General features: G+C 40.2%; 1 protein-coding gene across 1 annotated transcript in view; it reads right to left on the bottom strand.

The window, feature by feature from the left end:
- The window catches only part of SORCS3 (sortilin related VPS10 domain containing receptor 3), a 654,782-nt gene that overhangs the window by 343,290 nt on the left and 290,248 nt on the right, over window positions 1-21,244 (bottom strand). The window contains exon 3 of the mRNA XM_089508329.1: window positions 16,563-16,662. Within this exon, the coding sequence (XP_089364455.1) occupies window positions 16,563-16,662 (100 nt within the window). The remainder of the gene's footprint in view (window positions 1-16,562; window positions 16,663-21,244) is intronic.

Here is a 21,244-nt window from a genome sequence, read left to right as displayed (position 1 = left end):
ATGAAAAGGTGCCATTGTTGAGCACCCTTTGGGTTCGGCTGGTCAACCAATTCCAAATCCATGTAACAGTTACCTTGTCTAGCCCACATTTTACAAGCTTGTTTGCAAGAATGTCATGGGAAACCTTGTCAAAGGCCTTACTGAAATCAAGATATACTATATCCACAGCATTCCCTTCATCTACCAAGCTGGTAATTTTATCAAAGAAAGAGATTAGATTTGTCTGGCATGACTTGTTTCTCTGAAACCCATGTTGACTTTTTGTGATTATGGAATTGCCATCTAAATGTTCACAGACTCTTTGTTTAATGATCTGCTCCAGAATCTTTCCTGGTATTGATGTCAGACTAACTGGACGATAATTGTTGGGATCCTCTTTTTTCCCCTTTTTGAAGATGGGGACAACGTTTGCCCTTCGCCAGTCTGCTGGGAACTCTCCTGTTTTCCAGGAGTTTTCAAAGATTATTGCCAGTGGCTCCGATATTACATTTGCCAGTTCTTTTAATACCCTTGGATGGAGTTCATCTGGTCCCGGAGACTTAAATTCATTTAGATTAACAAGGTGTTCCTCTACTATCTCTTTACTTATTCTGTGCTGAAATTCCCCTATTCTGTCCTCCGCTTCATTATCCTCAGGTTGAGCACCCTTTTCCTTTTCTGAGAAGACTGAGGCAAAGAAGGTGTTGAGTAATTCTGCCTTTTCTCTGTCCCCTGTTAACATTTTGCCATCCTCTCAACGCAGTGGCCCTACCATTTCCTTCTTCTTACTTTTGCTGCGGACATATCCAAAAAAGCCCTTTTTGTTGTCTTTAACCTCTCTAGCAAGTCTGAGTTCATTCTGCGCTTTAGCTTTTCTGACTTTACCCCTGCACATGTCTGCTATTTCTTTGAATTCCTTTTTCGTGATTTCCCCCTTTTTCCATTTCTTATACATGTTCCGTTTCAAACTTAACTCGGTTGAAAGTTCCTTAGTCATCCATCCTGGTTTCTTGAGACACCTCCCATTTTTCTTTTTCACTGGAACTGTTTGAAATTGTGCCTTCAGTATCTCCCTTTTGAGAAAGTCCCATCCGTCCTGAACTCCTTTATCTTTTAGTATTTCTGACCATGGAATCGCCCTCAATACTTCTCTAAGTTTACTGAAATCTAGAATGTGTGTTTGACTATGCCTGGCTTCTCCTTTCCACTGTATTACAAACTCCAGGAGAACATGGTCACTTCCACCTAATGATCCCACCACTTGCACCCCATTAACCAAGTCATCCTTGTTGGTTAGGATCAGATCTAAAATAGCTGACCCCTTGTTGCCTCTTCCACCTTTTGGACAATGAAATTGTCTTCCAGGCAAGTGAGGAATTTGCTAGACCTTGAGGATTTTGCTGAGTTTGACTTCCAGCAAATATCAGGATAGTTGAAGTCACCCATCACTACTACATCTCTTCTTTCTGACTGTGTGGTCATCTGTTCTAGAAAGATATCATCCAATTCCTCAGTCTGACTTGGGGGTCTGTAGTAGACTCCCACCATAACATCCTTGCTGTTTCCCTCCCCTTTAATTTTTATCCAGATGCTCTCCACCTGGCTTCCAGGATTGATGTCCTGGATCTCTTCACTGGTGTAAATATTTCTGACATATAGTGCTATTCCTCCTCCTTTCCTTTTTGTGCCTTCATTTTGCTTGTATATTGCTGTTTATGTTCCTTCAGCAATATACAGGCAGGTAGTGCGAAGTGTATATATTTTGCAATGAATTAAACATGAACAAATCAAGAGAAAATTTGTATCTAGACTCCTGTAATTGTTTGTAGCATTTTAAATACATATTGGCGGGTTACAGACCGCCAAAAAATACGTAGTGACTACGTATTAGGGTTAGGAAGGTGCGGTGCTTCCACACACCCCTAACCCTAATACGTAGTCACTACGTATTTTTTGGCAACGGCTGTTCCAGATGGCCGCCGCCATGTTTACGTCTTGGACGCATAGCGTCCAGACGTGTCGCGGTGCCTACGACATTGCAAGTGCGCCAGCGGTGCCTCGCGGCATCATAGCTGCACCGCGGAAAGAAGCTCCATTTTGGAGCTTCTTTTTAGGTCCGTAATGGAGCCGCACAGTTTGGCTGCAGCAGCTCCCTCATGGAGCAAACAGCGGCAGACTGCCGCAAAGCGGCGGTTTATAATCTGCCATTGTCAGGAAAAATAATATGTATCTGTGCTCCTTGAATAATAGTGAGTGCTCAGTGATTTGGGAGTTTATCACATCTGGCTCTTCTCCCGCTAAAAGAGTATTGTTTCTTTTTTAAAAAACCATACAATCAGGATTCCTCTCTTCTACACCTTGGAAATCTTTCCAGGATTGCAACCATTTGCATTAAAACCTTACTACATACAGGACTTGGGATTGCCCACCAAGTACCTGATCCGAGACATCACCCCTGTCCCTTTTATTAGTTTGGTTTCATCTGGCTATTTCTCTGAAGGTTGCCCTCACTTCAACCCTACCTGATTAGAATCTTTTCTCTCTTTAGTATAAGCCAGGGACCTAGCATAGCGGTTTGAGTGTTGGACTATGACCCTGGATACCTTAGTGTTTTGAGTGTTGGATTATGACCCTGGAGTTCAATTCCCAGCTTGCCGTGAAACTCACTAGGTGATCTTAGTCAAGTCACATGCTGAGAGCCTCAGGAAAGAAAATGGCAAACCCCTTCTGAACAAATCTTGCAAAAAAAAAAAAAAACCCCACACCTGTGAGAGTGTTGCCATAAATTGGAAACAACTTGAAGGCACACAACAACAACAAACTCATGCACACTCCTTTTTTCTGCCACTCCTGCAGAATTCCACACACACACACACACACACACAGAAATAAGCCTCCGCGCCTTCTTTTTTTCCCCTTGTGTGGGGCAGAAGTGTCTTGATTCAAGATAGATCAGTCTAAAGTAGCTGCTAGATTTCATCTGCCAGAGATCAATTAAATCTGAAACTGAAAGTAAAAAAGAGGAGGCAGAAGACAGGGTTAATGAAAGAAATGCTTTTTAAAACTGTAAGACCATTTCCCACTTACATTTCTAGGTGTGTGTGAGAGAGAGAGAGAAAGAGAGAGAGAGAGAGAGAGTCTGACTCTGGGTCTTGGGATACTCTGGCTGGGATAGGAGGTGGGATGGGGGAGGCAGTGAGCAAATATTTGTGTTCTTGGCTTCTCTAATAAGCTACATTGGAGATCATTTGCAACTAGATTCTTTTTTTTCTATAGACAGAAAAAGCATAAATGTTTGTCAGTTCCTTTGTCATCTCAAATTGAAAGGAAATCAAATTGAAATGTCCATCCTTTCTCCTCAGCTGATGATTGGAGGTAGACTGAAGTTTCCCAGTACATGAATGTAAGCAAAGAGATCATAAACTACACATGAATCATGCCTGCAAAACACCAACTGACCACCTAAAATTAATATAAAGCAGAACTAAATTTTCACACTAGAAACTGTAGCACAGTGGTTCCCAACCTGTGGATCGGGACCCCTTTGGGGGTCGAATGACCCTTTCATGGGGGTTGCCTAAGGCCATTGGAAAACACCTATTTAATTAAAGTTATGAAGTAGCAATGAAAATAATTTCATGGGTTTGGGTCACCACAACATGAGGAACTGTATTAAAGGGTTGCAGCATTAGGAAGGTTGGGAACCACTGCTGTAGCAGAACAATAGCGGGAAAGGACGTAATTAATAGATTTTGTGTGTGTGTGTTTATAAAAGAAACACTTTCCACTGGGAGAACAACAAAAGAATAACAATGTTGTGGGGATGAGTCCCAGCCCAAGATGCTGTTATCCTGCTGTAATTGTAATTTACCTGCCTCATGTGATAAGCTTGTTAGATGATCAAATGAAAAGCACTGAATTGTGTTGAGTGGGAAATTCAGATAAATTCAGCATTACTTGCTTCAGATTATGCTGATTTGTGGCTTCCATGAAGGGCAAACACTAACACTGAAAAGTGATTTCAGATAATAGAGCCTCTTCTGTTCTTTAAGGACTTTTAATTACGAGTTGACCAAAATGTTAACCTGCAAGAATGCTACTGAAAACGGCAGTTTTTAGTCAAATTCCACCCTTCTCTTCCAGAATTATAATTTAACCTCTCAATGTCATTAGTTGCACTAATTATTTTCCCTCCCATGTCAACAGCCAATGATGTGTAATGGGTAATCACATAAGATAACAAATTCAGAATATGAGATATATTGTACTATATGTTAAAGAGAAAGATTGAGACAGGCAGTTTTATCACCCAAACTCTGTATTGCTTATAATGTACTGTTCTGTCCCAAGAAATTGGTTTGCACATGTATATCCAATTGACCTGTAAGGTATTCCTTTCCCTTTGATTCTTCGACAAGACATTTATCCAGGCCCATCAGACTCCTCCTCTAAAATTATTACTTGGACCACATTCTGACTGCAATACTATTCTTTTCTTTCTTTCTTTTTTACTCAAGAGGAAGACAAAACATCTAGCAATATGCCCTACCAATTCAGAGTTACAACTACTCAGTTTTATTCAGAAAGACCAAACCAACTCATGGATATAAAAAAGGGGAGTATTGGACTGTGCCATTAATACCCAGATCATACTCTCCTCCTGTGCTGCAGACACTGCTGACTCAAGAGCAATGAAACAGATTTTGCATTTACAAATTTGCAATAGTTACACACACACAGGAACTGATGGTTTCGGCAATTCCCATGCCTATGTCCGTGTGGCAGGCTTTCAGATTTTATATTTAAAATCCCAAGAGGTGGTGTGGACCTTTTAAAAAGGAAAAAAAATCCAGATAATGTGTGCTCAATTTTTTGCTATGGGTGCATACCTCAGAGCAGCAACAGAAGCTTTCTGATGCATGCTAACTGTTACACAGCTAGAGGTTTCCTGAACAATTATAATTTTCATTTAAAATAAGGAGACAGAGTGCCTGTTATTCTGAGATTTCCCCACCTCTATTAAGGAGTTTTAATCAGAAAAGCATATTCCAAGACATGTTTTCCATTTTTAGAGCATACTGCTGACTGATGATTTGCATGAGAAACCAAGCAATATAGCATCTGGTATAACTCTGCTGCATGTGAGTTATTGTAGCTTGATCTAAACCACAGGGTGGATTGAGACTCAGGGATCTGTAACAAATGTCAGAAAGAGAGGCATCTATTATAACAGGACTTTCTCTAGACCATGAATAATCAATCATTCAGGAAATAGCAATCATGTCTGCTACTGTTTGCAGATAATGGAACAAAAGAATGAAAAGTCATGGGACCCCCCAAAGCAACAGGGATAAACAATATAGTGGGAGACAAGCTAATTCCAAAGACTATGAACTTATCCCTGTTGCTTACTTAAGGTAAAGGGCAGACATCAGAAGGTTTCTGAAAAACAGGGGGGGGGGTAGTGGTTAGTGTGATATTTATTAAGTTCCTCCTGTTGTTGTTGTGTGCTCTCATGTCAGTTCTAAGGTGACCTATAATGGGGTTTTCTTGGTAAGATTTATTCAGAGGCAGCTTGTTTTTACTCTCCTCTGAGGTGGAGAGAGTGTGACGTGCCCATGGTCATCCAGTGGGTTTTGATTACCAAGTCAGGATTTAAACCCTGGCCTCCAGAGTCATAGCCCAATGCTCAAACCACTACACTACACTGGCTCTCATATGTTCCTCCTGTCTGTGCATCTTTAGCCACTTAGAGCCCAGCAGCTTTGTGTGGATGGGCATGTTGATCTTCATGGTGATTGTTTTGTGGATCAATACACTTAAGAAGCATTTTGAATCCTTACATTCCCCACACACTGTGATTTTCAGTATACCCTGGTCGTCTTTCTGTTCATCCAATTGAAACAGATTAATATTGGACCTATCTAAACTATACAACATAGTGTGAGTTCCTTGGTCATTGCAGAAATCTCCTGGGGCAAAGTTTTTTGTTTTTTTTTGGGGGGGGGGGGAATCAAGGAGCATACCCACAGGGATCGGAGATATGCCCTGTTCCCAAAGAACTATGTATGACCAGTAGGAATGTCACAGATATGAGTTTCATTTACTGAACATCCTGTCCTGTCTCTTCTTGAGTCTAGAGCTTTGCTTATTTTTTTCTGTTTAAATTAATCTTATCTTAAATTCTTTTTTATAAATGTTTCATCAGGGCAACTGTATGATGAGGCCTCAGTTTTCTGGGAGCACTTAAGTTGGCACTTATTGATATCAAGTGGGATGAAGTGCCACCCACCATTGCCATGTCTGCTTGTCCTGTATAATTTGTTTAGCATTCTAATATTGCACCCCCAGCAGGTGTGGGGATGGACAGACCTCTAGAGTGTCCCAGATCCATTTAGGAGATGGAAAGTTTCTATAGAACCTTTTCATCTTTACCCACTGACAAGCCTTTGAACAGTTTGTTACAAACTGTCATACACTATTCTGATCTAGAAGATATTGTATTTATAACAGAGAAAGAAAAAAATATTTTAGTTCATGATGAATCACAGCCAAAGGGAAATAATAGAACTGTTTTTCTCCTGCCTTTTATTTATAATCTTTTCCTTAGGCTCAACAAAATACATTTACTGAGGAACTGTTAACTCCTCAGCTCACACTAATGGGAGGCTATATAAGCTAAGCTTCAAATTGAATTGAAGCCTCCTCAATTTTGTTCAGCTCTCATTAGTCTGTTTGGGACATATCTCTAAGCTGTACTGTGCTCTTGGGTGGGAATGGTATTTAAGCAAGTCATCCTACTTCTGGGAAGGATTCACGGGAAATGATACTGAACATCTAAATCTGTTAATCAAAGAGGATTAAAGAAAGATGTTCAAAACACTCTCTGCAAACAAAATCCAATACGTGAGATTGAAAAAAGTAATGCATATTGTGCCCATTTGCATACTTTGGGCAAATTTGAATTCCTCTGGTCACAAGTTGGAAATTTTAATTAAAGAAAGGCAAAAGATGCAGTGAAGCCACAATGAGGCTGATACAGGATAATATCCAAAGGCTTTGCAAAGAAACAAGGGCCTTGGTAGTAGAAAAAATAAAATCACAACTGTTGTTCAATTAAACCCTGTCTACACACTTCCAAACATCTAATATTCTTTTGAAGGCAACCCTTTATCACCTGATTGGATGGGTTGTGTAGTCATGGCACTGTGATATTATTTCAGCTCATAATTCCTGTTTCCTGGGATAAGATTTCTCAAATAATGTCCTGCATCAGAAGTCACTGGGAAGGAATGGTCAGCATGGAAAAATACTGAGCTGCCTCAAAACAATCATACCTCAGTTAACAAAGCCTAGGACAAAGAAGCTCTCTTTTACTATTAGCCTCAACAGACCGGTGATAAACACCAGCCCGGGGGCAGAGTGGGGACATGGTGTCCACATGACGCATGTAGCCTGACACTGCCATCATGCTGTGCTCCTAACCACATGCCGGGCGCCATCATGGCACTCCTCTGGTGCTGCGTCCAGATGACGCAGTGCCAAAAAAATGCCAAAAAGCTGCTGCACCAATGGCTATGTCACCCTTTCTGCAGCACAAAAAGGAGCTGCTTTTTGAGTCTCCTTTTTTGTGCCATGGAAAGCCCAGATCAGTGTCACAGCGTATAGTTGCCACAGACAGCCCCAAAATCTTTTTATGCCCCCTCAACCCCCTTCTTCTCTGTTTAGGTGAAAGGTTTTTACCAGGCTCGCCATTGAGTGAATGGTGAATGGAGGCTGGAGAAACAGACTTTTAGTGTCAACTTGCAACAGCATGTCTGAAGTAAACAATGAAATAAAGTTTGAGCTGGAAAAGACTGGAATTCTATTCTAGCAGATGTGTGCCTGTCTACAACCGGCAAAGTAAACAGCAACTGCCTCCAGAGTCCCTTAATGAGCCCACTCCCACAGCATGTTTCAAAAAACATATACAGTATATAAGTTTGGTCAACAACATGCAAATCATAACGAAAGTGGAGACTTGTGAAAAAAAGAAAAACTCATCCTTGCATGTACAGTGGTGCCTCGGGTTACGAAAGTAATTCGTTCCGCGGCCGCTTTCGTAACCCGAAAGGCTTCGTAAGCCGAAAAACCCATAGGCGCTAATGGGGAAAAGCCGCGATTTGGTGCGAAAAAGCCGAAAAAAGCACCAAAAGTTTTTTCGTAACCCGAAAAAACATTCGTAACCCGGAACAATAATTCCCTATGGGATTTTTTCGTATCCCGAAAATTTCGTAACCTGGGTATTTCGTATCCCGAGGTACCACTGTATTTTGTCTCTGGAAGGTTCACAATGTTTATGTTTACTTGTGCAAGGCTTTCTTGTCTTGGTTGTTTCATTCTACAGATATTATTAATACTGAATAAAAATATTATTGAAGCATGTTAAATTGCTCTTCTTTTGTAGTGTAGGAATATCTGTTGGGGCCATATTATTTCTGCCTTTGGTACACAATTTTTGATAAGCAACTAATACCCAGAACTCCATCTACTTCATTAACTGAGGCATAAAATAACACTTTATATATCATTTTACATATCAATGGGGATGTGGTGGCTTAGTGATTAAGATACCAATTCTGACAATCGGGAGATCAGACAATTGATAGTTCGAGGCCCAAGTGCCGCAAGATGGGGTGAGCTCCTGTCACTAGTGCCAGCTTCTGCCAACCTAACAGTTCGAAAGCATGCAAATGTAGGTAGATAAATAGGTACCATTTTGATGGGAAGGTAACACCGTTCAGTGCAGTCATGCTGGCCACATGACCACCACAGCAGTCCTCGGACAACGCTGGCTCTTCGGCTTAGTAATGGAGATGAGCACTGCCCCCTACGGTCAATTACAACTAGACATTCATGTCAAGAGACTACCTTTACCTTTAAAGAAACAGTATCAGCTGCCCTGGTTGTTGATGAATGCACTACTACAGGCTTGCTACTTTGTGGGTTTTTACACCTTAATATTCACTTTCCCAGTTCTGTTTCTACCTTTCTCATCTTACCTTGAATGGCTGAAGCCACAACACAATTTCCTTTGTTGGTGTCAGGTACCCATGAGCAATACATTGTCACTGTAAGAAACACATTTTTTCCCTTCTTCAGCTCTCCTTAAGGACATTAGCCAAAATCCTGTATGACAGTTATGAATACATAACCTAGAGCTATGCACTTATGACTGTTAATTATTCATTGTGCCTATGTAATCTCTAGTTTACAGGCTATGTAGATTGTGAAAGCTTCCCAATTTGCAGTTACCAGGCAGCAGCTGCTGCAATCCACAGGTGTTCCCTGATGTTCCAATTGCCCCTCACACAAGTAATCGTCAGCACGATGAGAACTTGTGATATGGACAATGTTTCTGCCTGTCACAATGGAAACACTCATGGGAAGGGGTGGAAATGACAGTCAGCTGCTTCCCAAGCAACTGGAAAACAGATTCCTGTTGATCGCAGTGGCTGCTGCCACGTCAGTGGAGATGGTGGGGGGGGGGGAGCGAGATGGAAAACACTGCATAGCATCATTACTATGGTGCTTTTACGTATGTACAGACCATACAGGATTCTGGCATTTATTACTCTTTGAATTCTAATTTTCATTTTTCCTTCTTTCTCACTTTCTTTCTTCTCTCACCCATAGCTCCCTTGCTAAATGTCTCTTTCTTTTCTCTCTTTTTGTCTTTTCTCTCATCTTCCTTTTCTTCCACCTACACAAGAGCTCTAAAGCCTTCACATTTCATTTAATGAATAAATAGTGCCAATGCCATTGTGTCAAAAGCAGGGATGAGAAGAATATTAGAAAAATGTTTTATGAATATTGTCAGAGCTATAGAGCACACACACTCATATCATTAGTGGTCTTTTTTCTGATGAGCTCTGCAGTGCTGCCAATACCTACTTCTGTACAAGGTGCTAAATAATACTCATAGCATCTAAGTTTTATTTACAGAACTTTACTAAAAAGTATATACCATACTATATACAACAACTCTCAACCTTCCACTACTAAACAATAACCCATACTGTCCATAGTGCCATGCTCATTATACACATTAACCATGGCATGATCTCCTTGCAAAGGTGCATGCAACTGCCCTTTGCATCAGCTTCTTCCATCATGCCTGTTGAGTCATCTTGGGCAAGTGCTCCAAGTGTTGTGACAATGACACTACATGTCTGTCACCATGCTTCAACTTTAACAGATGTTGAATCATCCAGCTACCTCAACCAGCTGCCATATTCTGTCCTGTGAAATTTGTAATAATAGTATTGTACTTCCATACATACAAAAATACAAAATGAAAAATGACAAAGGCCTGGTACAGACAGGTCTTGTGGCACGTCTTGATGATGTGCTAGGGTTGCCTCGGGGCATCTCTTACAGACGCCCTGTAACCCTAGCACATCTTCCGTACGTCAAAATGGCAGCGCCCTGTACAGATGAGCGCCTAGTGTCCGCATATCGTAGCACCATAATGACATTGCGAGTGTGCCATCGGCGCACTGCGACATCATTATGACCCTGCAACACCCCCACACACACACGTTTTGCAGGTTCTTTTTGCTCCATGAGGAAGCCGTGTGGTTTGTCCACTGCGGCTTCCTTGAGGAGCAAACCAGGCTGCTGGCAGACCTTCCTTTTTGGGTGGTCTGTACCAAGCCAAAAATAACTATTGAGAGTTTCCAATAGTGGTTGTTTTGAGCAGAAAACAGGACTTTCCTACACATAAATATTTTCTAAGCAATATGTATATATTGTTTTTAGCTCAGAAAATAATGTCTCCTATGCAAATTAAAAAAATAAAAAATGATGCTTTCTGTGCAAAACAACTATTGTGAATGTTGTGCAGAATGTCTCCAATTGAATAGTCTTTGAAATCTTCAGGTTTTGTAGATTTTCTCATGAAAATTGCTACAATTACTCATTGCTTCCTTCAAGAAGAAAATTAGCAAAGAATTGCATACCTGATCCAAAGGGCTATTTAAAAATGTAATAAGCCAAAATAGGGAAATCTTTTGTCAACATTTTCACCCCTACAAAAGCCATTGATTTCTTCTTCAACACTGGTTGCTGCTGTTGTTGTGTGTATGGAGTCGAAGGGCAGGGCATGATCCAGCCTTCAGTATAACATGGTCAGCACTGCTTTGCACTGAGAAGCATATCCAAATGCATGTCTTAGAAAGTTAGGTAGTACAAACTGAGAATGACATCCATATCTAGATGTGTGTTTCACATTAAGGACGTAAGGATTATTCACAAATTTTTTCATACTCAGTGGAAAAGAGCATTTCAACGCATCAAACACACCTATGGAAAAATTCTCATCCTTTATGAGATTTTTGTATGAGAGCAAAAAGATCAAGGTTGTTACTTGTACATTTTTTTAAATTAAAAGTGATTAGATTTTTTTTCATTAGCAGCACCAGTATTATTTTTCACAAAGTCACTGCATGTCATACAAAACATTTCATTCTGTGTGAAAATCATTTGTCCAGAAAGTCCTTAGTATGTGAATAACCCTCCAACAATTATCAGAAACTTTTATCTTGACCAGTTGTTGAAAGAATTCTTGGGAAACTCTGCATTCCACTCAAAAGAAAATAACCAAAGATTTACATCCAAATTTTGTATGTAAATTGATATGTAAATATGGATGAATCTTCTGTAAGGCAGAAAATTCCTATTTCTATGTACATCCCACTATTTTAGGAAGCATTGGCCTAGTTGTCTCAGCAGTGGGAAAGAATCACCTCATATCTCTCTCACCATCTAAAGCAGGAGACCAGGGGAACAATAGCTATGGACAGTTGTTGTTGCTGTTTTCTAGAGGGTGATAAAAGAGTAAGGTTCATGAAAATTTTCACTTCTTTCAAAATGGCTGAAAACTCAATATTAAAAAATTCACCACAGAACTGCTTTAAATCAGCCAATGGATCTCAGTGGATCTCATTTGTTATTTTTTGCAACCCAGAATCAAACAGATAGTAACTTTGTTTTGCTGCCCTCTAATGGCTTTCCTCTCGTTGATTAGAGATGCTAAGTAAAAGCCTGGTTTCACTGATAATCTGCTTCTCTCGTGTTCATAGTACTCATGCCCAGCATATAAAAAATAAGAATAACAAATAAGAATTAAGTACCCAACAAAGTCAGGTATGTTCCTTCATATCACCTGTCAACTCATGGCAATCTCATGAATTTCACAGTGTTTTCTTAGGCAAGGAATACTTGGAGATGATGTATCACAGTTTCCTCTGAAATATAGCCTACAGCACCTGGTGTTTCTTGATGGTCTCTCTTCCAAGTACTAACCATGCCTGAGCCTCTCAGTGACTGGTCTTGGACTGTGGAACTCCCTCCCAAGAGGGACTCACTTGGCCTCTTCCCTGCTGTCTTCTTGCTTATAGGCAAAGGCCTTCTCATTCAAATATCCCCTCACCTCTTAACTGGTTTGGAAAGAAGGATGTTTAATGGGTTTGCTGTTCTATGTTTTGATTGTGTTTTCAATGTTTTAACTGGATTGGATTTTTAGCTACTTTGTTTTAACTTATATTGTAAGCCAATTGGTGATGCATCTACTCTGCAGTAAAAAATGCAGTTTGGCATAGATTTAACTGCCATTTAACTCAATGCTATGAAATTTTAGAGTCTGTAGTTTTGTGAGATATTTAGCCTTTTCTGTCAGAGAGGTCTGGTGCCCCAGCAAAAAATCTTCCAAGTTATAGATCTTTAGCAAAAAACAAAAAAGAAAGGAAAAAAATTATATGAATGTAAAAGATACTTTGCTGAGAGATATTTTACTGTCTGTGACATGAAATAGAAATGGTTGTGATTTGATTCCAGAATACTGACCCACCAAAGATGATGGATAACAATTCGGCCTGAGAAATTTATAAAGCAAAAAGATTCCTCATTGATGCAATAGTGTGAAATGTACCTATGGCAATGTGCCTGCCTAAAATCTCTGGCAGAAAATAAACACCAGTCTTAAACCTTGTGACCTGACAAGAAATGGGAAAATTATTGTAAAAATACTAACAGCAAAATACTCCTTCAAACAGATATAGCAAAGACCAAAATGGCACTTTGAAAATAATCAAGCATAATAGTTTCCAAGCACACAGCGCTCATGCTCCCATTTAGTCATCTACTACAGCAATCTGTCTCTGACAACATAAGATAGATAAAAGCATCTGTTCTCTACCAATGACTTGAATCAATACAATTACTTTAAGATTTTTTTTAAAAAAAGTAACAGGTGACCCGCATATTCTCCCCTGGTAAGTCAGCAGCAGCTCAAGTATATGTCACATGGGAGGAGAGGAAGCAATAACATCCGTTTCATTCCTATGCTTTCCAGGCACACACTGGTATCTCTCCATTTGCTTCACACTCTTAGGATGTGTCAACAGTACAGAAATAAAGCACTTTAACTGCCATGGCTCAATGCTATGGAATTCTGGGATTTGTAGTGTTGTGAGATATTTAGCCCTACCTAGTCAGGCAGCTCTGGTGCCACCACCCAACTCTAAATCCCAGAGGTCCATAGCATTGCACCATGAAAACCCAAGTGGCATTAAACTACTTTATTTCTGCAGTGTGGCAGGAACTCTTTTGTGACTTTGAACTCTTAGCCTTTTGTATTTGGTTAAAATGTCAGATGAGAACACTGATGTTTTAAGTCTAAATTTCAGGCATAGCAGACAGACCTAAGAGATGAGATGATCCCAAACAGAAAACAGAAGCCAAATTTAGGAATTTAGAATTGAGTCCCTGTTCTTAATTCAGTCAAAATGATTTCAAAGTACGATGAAGCTATGCTCAGAGCAGGCAGCACCATACTCCAATAGAGAAACTAAAAACATGTTATTGTTATTATCATTATTTTAAAAGTAGTCACACAGTATGAAGAAGCAAGAACACAAAAATTATAATGATAGTTCCAGGCTATGTCACATGTGAAACTTACACTGGTTTATGCTTATGTTGGTCTTTATTCTGCTATACATATGAAATCTAAATTCCTCATAATATGCAAATGATTTATCTTTCACATTCTGTTACCAAATTCCATGGACAAGACTCACATGAGGAACAAACACTGTAAAGCTGGCGTGACTCTTCTATTTGGGCAACTGAGCAAACTCCTTTCCCTCATCCATCAGGCAAGAGAATTCTTTCTTTTTTCCTTGCTTTGTCCTCAGCAGTTTGGGGTTTGGGGGATTTCTGAGCAGGTGTGTTATCTGCCCATGCTCAGACGCCACCATGAAAGCAGTTTTGCCAGTGTAACCTTTGTATCAGATTCTGAGGGTGTACAAATGATGCACATGCTCAGAACATCTCCAGCAGTGCAGACAGAGCAGGACATCTGACAATGAGAGAAGAATAGCCATATAGCTGCTAGGGGGTGAGGAAAAAACTGCCCAGGGTCTTTGTACCAGACAGAATGTTTCTTCTTTTGCCCTCTCCAGAGGAAGAGGAATGGGACCACACCTAACAAAGATAAGGGTTTTTTTCCCCTGCCCAATCAGCAAAGAAGGAAAGAAAAATGGAAGAGATAAAATGATATTGTATAGGTGTCACTAAGCCACTCCTTATTTGTACATGTGCATGTGTGAATTTGGCAGTTTGTACTTTCTATAAATAAACTTCCAGCCAGGGAAAGGTGTATATTGTCCTGCTGTTACCTTTTCCCAATGTGTAAAGCAGGACAAGCAACTTATCTGCTGTGCTTGCTGTTCTTCAGCTTAACACTTTGATGTTTGACTTCTTTGCCTATGTATTGAAAGTAGGATTGAGTAACTTCCTACTGTTTTAGAATAGCATTGATATATGGCTATAATCACTTTATTCCACTACATTTGTTTCTAAGTTCTAAGTGAATTTTCTAAAAGTCCTTGTATTTCAGGGGGGGAAATTTTGTATTAATATTTTATTGCTTTTTTAAAAAACAACAACTTTGTACTATTTTATTATTGTATTCTCTCTCTCTCTCTCTATCTATCTATCTATCTATCTATCTATCTATCTATCTATTAAAGCTAATATTCAAAATTTGTTACACTGGTGATGGAGTCTTCCTTTCTTGGAAGCTTTATAAGTTTAGCTGTGGATTACATGAAAGTTTAGCTTCATCTGCAGGGAAGTTCAATTTGTTGGCTTCTATGGTCACTTCCAACTCTGTGAGTGGATGATTTCCTATTTGCATAATAGCACTAATCCTTGGTTTGCCTGCAGGTTTCACTCCCCCCCCCCCAAAAAAAAAAAATCAGGCCAGCTGCATCCAGTGCCCTGTCCTCACAAGGTCTTCCTTGATAGCAAATCTTCCTTGATGGAATATCCAAAGCCTTCAGGTGTTTGGGAGACAGGAAGCAGAGAGTGGCCCTCTCATTCCCACCTCTGTGGCTGCATCTTGATGGCAAAAATAGTAGAGTTTGACATCACTTTAACTGTCATGACTAAGTGCTATAGAGTTCTGGGATTTGTACTTTTTTTATGTCAACAGAACTCTCTGACATAGAAGGTTAAATATCCCACAAAACTACAAATCCCAGTATTCTCTAGCATTGAGCCATGGCAGTTGAAGCAGTATCAAATTGCATTATTTCTGCAGTGCAGATTAGCCCTGTGGATCTTGGCTCTGTCTCTGTTCATGTGTCCTCCATTCCTCCCCAGTTCCAGAACTAGAATCATCCACCACTGGCATAAAAGAAGGTTTTTTTATAGGCCTGTGTTGTGTGTAGTGTGCCTTCAAGGCCCTTCCGACTGATGGTGACCCTAAGGCAAAACTGTCACCTGGTTTTCTTGGCAAGTTTCTTCAGAAGGAGTTTGTCATTGCTACCTCAATTAACAAAGCCCCCCCCTTTTTTTTTTTTTACAAAGTCTCCTAGCCTTCCTCATAAACTGTCTAGCTGGACTATTTTTTTAGGTGCTTCAACACTGTGAAGATGGTGACGGAGGCTGGAGAAACATAAACGTTTGGTTCCAGGCTGTAGCAGTAGCATGCCTATAATAAACAATACAATAAAGCTTCAGTTGAGAAAGAGTGGGATTCTACTCTAACTGATACAACTATAACCATATGTGTCTGCCTACAACAGGCATGGTAAAGAGCAGCTGCCTCCAGAGTCTGTTACTGACCATTATAAATGGCAAATTATATATATATATGTCTGACCACTAAAATAAGAATAATGGGAGATGATGAAAAGAAAAAGCCACCCCTAGATTCCTTTTTAAAAATAAACCTTCAATTAGTCTCTAAAAGGTTCAAAATGTTTTTTATTTATTTATACAACGCTTACCTGACCTTATTTCATTTCAATTCATTTATTCATATTACTGTAGTACTTTTGAATAAATAGTTTGCTGAAACTTATTGAATTCTTCTTTTGGGGTGTGTGGTAAGAGCCTATCTTTTCTCTTGTACTTGTAGTGTACCAATCCTTTTACAGTGTGTTCTGAAGAAAGTTCCATTGAGTTCAACAGGGGTTACTCCCTGACTGTTCTTAATGTTTGTTTCGTTACCTTTTCAAAAGTAGCTTTCTTACCTTCCTCTTATTAGTAGGACTGACATAAAGGTAGCTGAGCACTGTCTTCAATCCCACTTTGTCATTAAGCTTTTCATAAGTAGTACCATAATCTGTGGACCTGAAATAAAAAGAAAACGTGTTTAGTTACTGTTTAGGACTTGGATCTGTCCTAATTTTGGCTGCAGTATTCACACATGAGGCTGGCTATCTCCCAACCATGGGATGTGGATTTCATTCTTTGTCAAGAAAGTATTACCACTCACTTATCTTGTAGCTTTAAGTTGGTTCCACACATGCAAATTAGAAAGAAATATGAGCTTAACAGTATTTTAGATAATGCTTAAGAAGTAAGTGACAGGATTCATTTCAATTTACCTTTTGAAACATTAGGTTGGATTGTGTATTAATCATGGAGCTACCAGGTAGACATCTGTTTTTAAAGAAACAGAGGAAGTGATTTTGGTGGATTCTCCTGTTCCCCTACAGCCCAGTGTCCCTTCTGGAATCATTCTCTAGTACAGGAGGCAGCAGGGAGAAGGGAGAATTGGCAAAAAGTGATCAGCCTTCTCTTTTTTCCTTCCATGGACACATCTGCCAGACCTTGCACCCTTCTGCAGATGGAAAGAGACCTTATGTTCATCATGTAGACCACTTGGCAGGCCATTGTGGAGACACAAAGTGCAAGACACTTTACAGGGCAAAAATTGCTTGGATCCACTCCAAACTGTAGTTGATACAGCTCCAGATGTAATTTTGCCTCCTGCTTGTGCCAAGTTAATTGATACATTTCAGTTTCTGCAGACAGGATCCTTGGAGAAGGGAGAATAACCACATGCACACTGGACCTTTGCCCTTCCTGGCTTATAAAAGCAGCTAGAGGGTGACTGGCTTATTGGTTAACAGGAACAGTGAATGTGTCACTGCAACAAGACAGAGTTCCATCCTGACTTTAAAAAAAAACTGCAGTGAGGCCCCTACTTTAAAAAAGAGTTTGGGTTAGGGTTAGAGTACATGAAATGCTAGCAGAAGGGAAAGTCTGGAACCAACTCATTATGTTATGGATTGTTTTCAGACTCAGAACATGCAGACTGCAAAGACCATTGCTCTGACTTTGTACTGTATTTTTATTTTTATAAACTTTTATCTTAAGCTGGACCAAGCATGGTATCACGGTTTGTTATTCACTGGGAGTCTCAATTGAGTCACCTTGAACATGTCACATTCTCTCAACCTAAGAGGAAAGCAATGATAAACCTCCTCTGAATAAATCTTGCCAGGAAAACCTGTGATATTTACTGTCACAGCAAACAACAAAAAACCAACTGCTACTACTATTACTAATTTAGCTGACTCCAAGTGCAATTAAACGTTCCCTTCAGATTGTTCACCCCAAAAATCTTGACACAGACTCATACATTATCCGTGGTTGTGATCTTAGTGAAGAAAGCACTTTTCCTTCTTTCCCCTAACATCTCAAAGGGATTCCCTATAGGGGCAGTATCTATAGGTGGTTGTCATGGTTTGTAGGCCTCTTCCTGTCAGAAAAGTGAAATCTGGTTTGTAAAATAACAACAAAGCCCAAGTATTAATGTAGCAATAGCATGTACACTTCTATACCACTTATCAGTGAACTCAGCACTCTCTAACCGGTTTACAATCTGTAAGGCCCACAACAAGCTGGGTACTAATTTTACTAACCTACGAAAAGATGGAAGGCTTGGTCAACCTTGGGATCAAACCCTGGGATCAGTGATGTAGGCGGGTGTGTGTGTGTCTGGACCCCCTTCCGTTAATACAATGAATGGTGCGTGCACTCGTGGCATGCGCACACCGCCATGCCACCACACCCAAGCCTCCCCTCCCCAAAATCCTGGCTATGACCCTGCTGGGATCTAACTCACAACCATGTGGCTGCAGTACTGGCATTTAACCACTATCCCACCAGGGCTCCCTGGTTATTAACTGGACTTAAGACTTGAGTTTTGTTATTGTTGTTTTTAGAGACAGAAAAACTGCTGCCAGAAGTATCAGGAAAGTAATTTTTACTTCCTTGCCTTACAGTATGGTATCAGGTTCTAATGGATTTAACTTTCCATATGGCGCTCAAGGATAATATGCATTCATATGGTTATATAGTGCCCTTGGCTTTAAGCAACATCCTTCCTCCTTCCTTGTCCCCCAATGACCATTGTTAAAACTGAACTTGTCACTTTATCTCCACACCCATGGGGTTTTGCCTTCCTTTGGACATTCTCACACAGACTGCTATATAGGTCTGTCCCTGGAATTTCCACTCTAACCCATGCATCTGAGGAAGTAGGTTTAAAGTTATGAAAGCTCATGCTACCAACTACTCTCTTTCAGTTAGTCTCGCAGGTGTTACAAGATCCCTTTGCACAGTAATAATTTGTGTGTATGATAATACAACAGCAATCCCCCATCAACTCACAAAGTCTCTTACACACTATTGTGTCACTTACATTTACACTTAAGATAATACAGTTATACTAAGTAAGGACTAGCACTTACAGCAAGTATAGGAGATGGGAAAATCATTATAAATGGAAGGGACAGTATAGTCAAGGAACAGTGTAGGCAAATCATCAGGGCTGAAAATGAAATTCAAAATGGTAGGAAATGATTTCATCCCTGGTGACTAGCCAAACTGACATCTTCAGTTACTAAGATTAAAGTAGCTACCTCTGTGCCATTATTTCAATAACAAGAGAGTTATTGATCCTTATGCCAGCAAATATATGTATGTATTTTATATCCTGCCTTTTCTCTAGAACTAGTATGCAAGGTTAAAAGAAATAAAGATTAAAAACAAGTACTTATAGAAACATACAAAACATTAAAATTGTTAAAATTCAATTAAAGTAACTGTAAAATTAAGACATTAGTGAACTAAAAACAATGTAAAACCAATTAAAGAAAGAGAAATAAAAACAGCACAGATCACAAGTCTATTAAAACAGCCAGTTAGTCACTGAATGCCTGCTGCAATAAAAGAAAGTCTTTGACTGCCAGCAGAAGAGACCACAGAAAAGGGCCAACATTACTTCCCTTGGAAGGGAGTTTCTGAGTCTGAAAGATGCAACAGATGATCTGGAGGTGGTGTTTATTGTTTGCCACTAGCAGGAAGTTCAGATTCTGTCTCCAATAGCTTTCTCCTTTTTCACAGTTTATCTCTTGTGAACACAACAAAAAAATGCTCTTTGAAAAAATTAGAACTCCTATTGCTAGTTAGATCCACACATAAAGGATGACCTTGTCCCCAATATTATGTATTAAGTACACAGTGATATAGACTCGAGTCAATTGACTCAGACTCAAGCTGCTTCAATTACTCGAATTGCACTCAACTCAGAAATAGTTGAGACACTGACTCAACTCTAATTGACTTGCAACTTGTATATTTTTAGCAACTGAATGGCTGGGCTAACTTCAGCTAACTTGCTGACCTAACAGCAAATATGTTAGGTGATGGGTTTCAGGGGATTTAGATCTACTCAGCAGCCTGTCCTTACTGCACATAGGAGGAGATTTCTAAAGCTTTTGAAAAGTTTTAGAAGGATCCTTCTGCTTCAAATACCACCTCCTTTTTTTTGTTAAAGTTGGCTCCCAGACTTGAGACTCAACTTGAGATTTGAATTGAAAGTATCTTGAAAGGACCTGAGACACAATTTGAGCCTGGAAGATAGAGACTTGAGACAGTACTTGAGACTTGAGCTAAACAACTGGAATACATCATTGTCAGCATGGCAGAAAACAAGAAAAATTCTTAAGTTCCCCAGAACTTCCAAGATTGTAAAGGTATTTTCTGTAGACACTGGCATTCCAGAAATGCTCGGTAACCATGAGAATTATGGCACAGTTCATACATTGGCCATAATCCTGCACCAGGAGAAAGCTATGAAGTGTGGCTATGATAGTTTCTCATCCAATTCCCTACACACCAAAACCTACCTTTTCTCAGCTTCATATCCCCAAACCTGACAATTTCTTGGCTGGTGGAGAGCAACAAGAATTTGCAGGGACCTCCAGGTATTCTCCAGAGATGATGTCATTGCTCTTCCAATAGGAAAAAAAAATATTTGTCTGCTGCTGTCTCCACACTCCACACTCCACAGACCAAGAAATGGCTGGGTGTGGGTGTCTGCCTGTGGCAGCCCCACACCTGGTGTCACCTATTGTGGCAGGTGGGGCTTCCAGGGGCAGTGTGCTCAGCCTCTTTTGGGGCTGCTCCATCCTTATCCTCAGGAGGAGGAGGACAGGACAGCATAGCAGGTGCACTTGGCCTCCATCAGTCCACCCGATCCTTCTCCTCAGGAAGAGGAGGTTGGGACAGCATCCATTGGTCCCACATCTTTCTCCTCAGGAAGAGAAGGATGTCACAGGGCAGCACACTCAGTTTCCACTGGGCCACCCTGTCCTTCTCCTCAAGAAAAGAAAGGTGAGGTGTCACCCGGTGCTGGTGGCCGCTGGTAAGAAAGGTGGGTTTTCAGGGAACTGTGGTCATTGTGCAGTCAATAGTACACTTAAAGTTATTGTGATTGTGTGAGAAAGATTCTGCATATGTGATTGGGAGTTGGCATGATATTATCACACCTTTTCTCCACAGAACTCACAGTGGCATGTTTGAGTCTTCTCCCCAATTAATTCTTACAACCGTTCATTCTGAGGAGTAGATTAGGCTG

Source organism: Sceloporus occidentalis, unplaced genomic scaffold (genome assembly GCF_023333645.1).
Source record: "Sceloporus occidentalis isolate IW3139 unplaced genomic scaffold, rSceOcc1.0.p SCAF_2, whole genome shotgun sequence".
In the NCBI taxonomy this organism is placed as follows: domain Eukaryota; kingdom Metazoa; phylum Chordata; class Lepidosauria; order Squamata; family Phrynosomatidae; genus Sceloporus; species Sceloporus occidentalis.
Note: the sequence above shows the minus strand (reverse complement) of the source record. Positions and strands in the feature narration are given on the sequence as shown.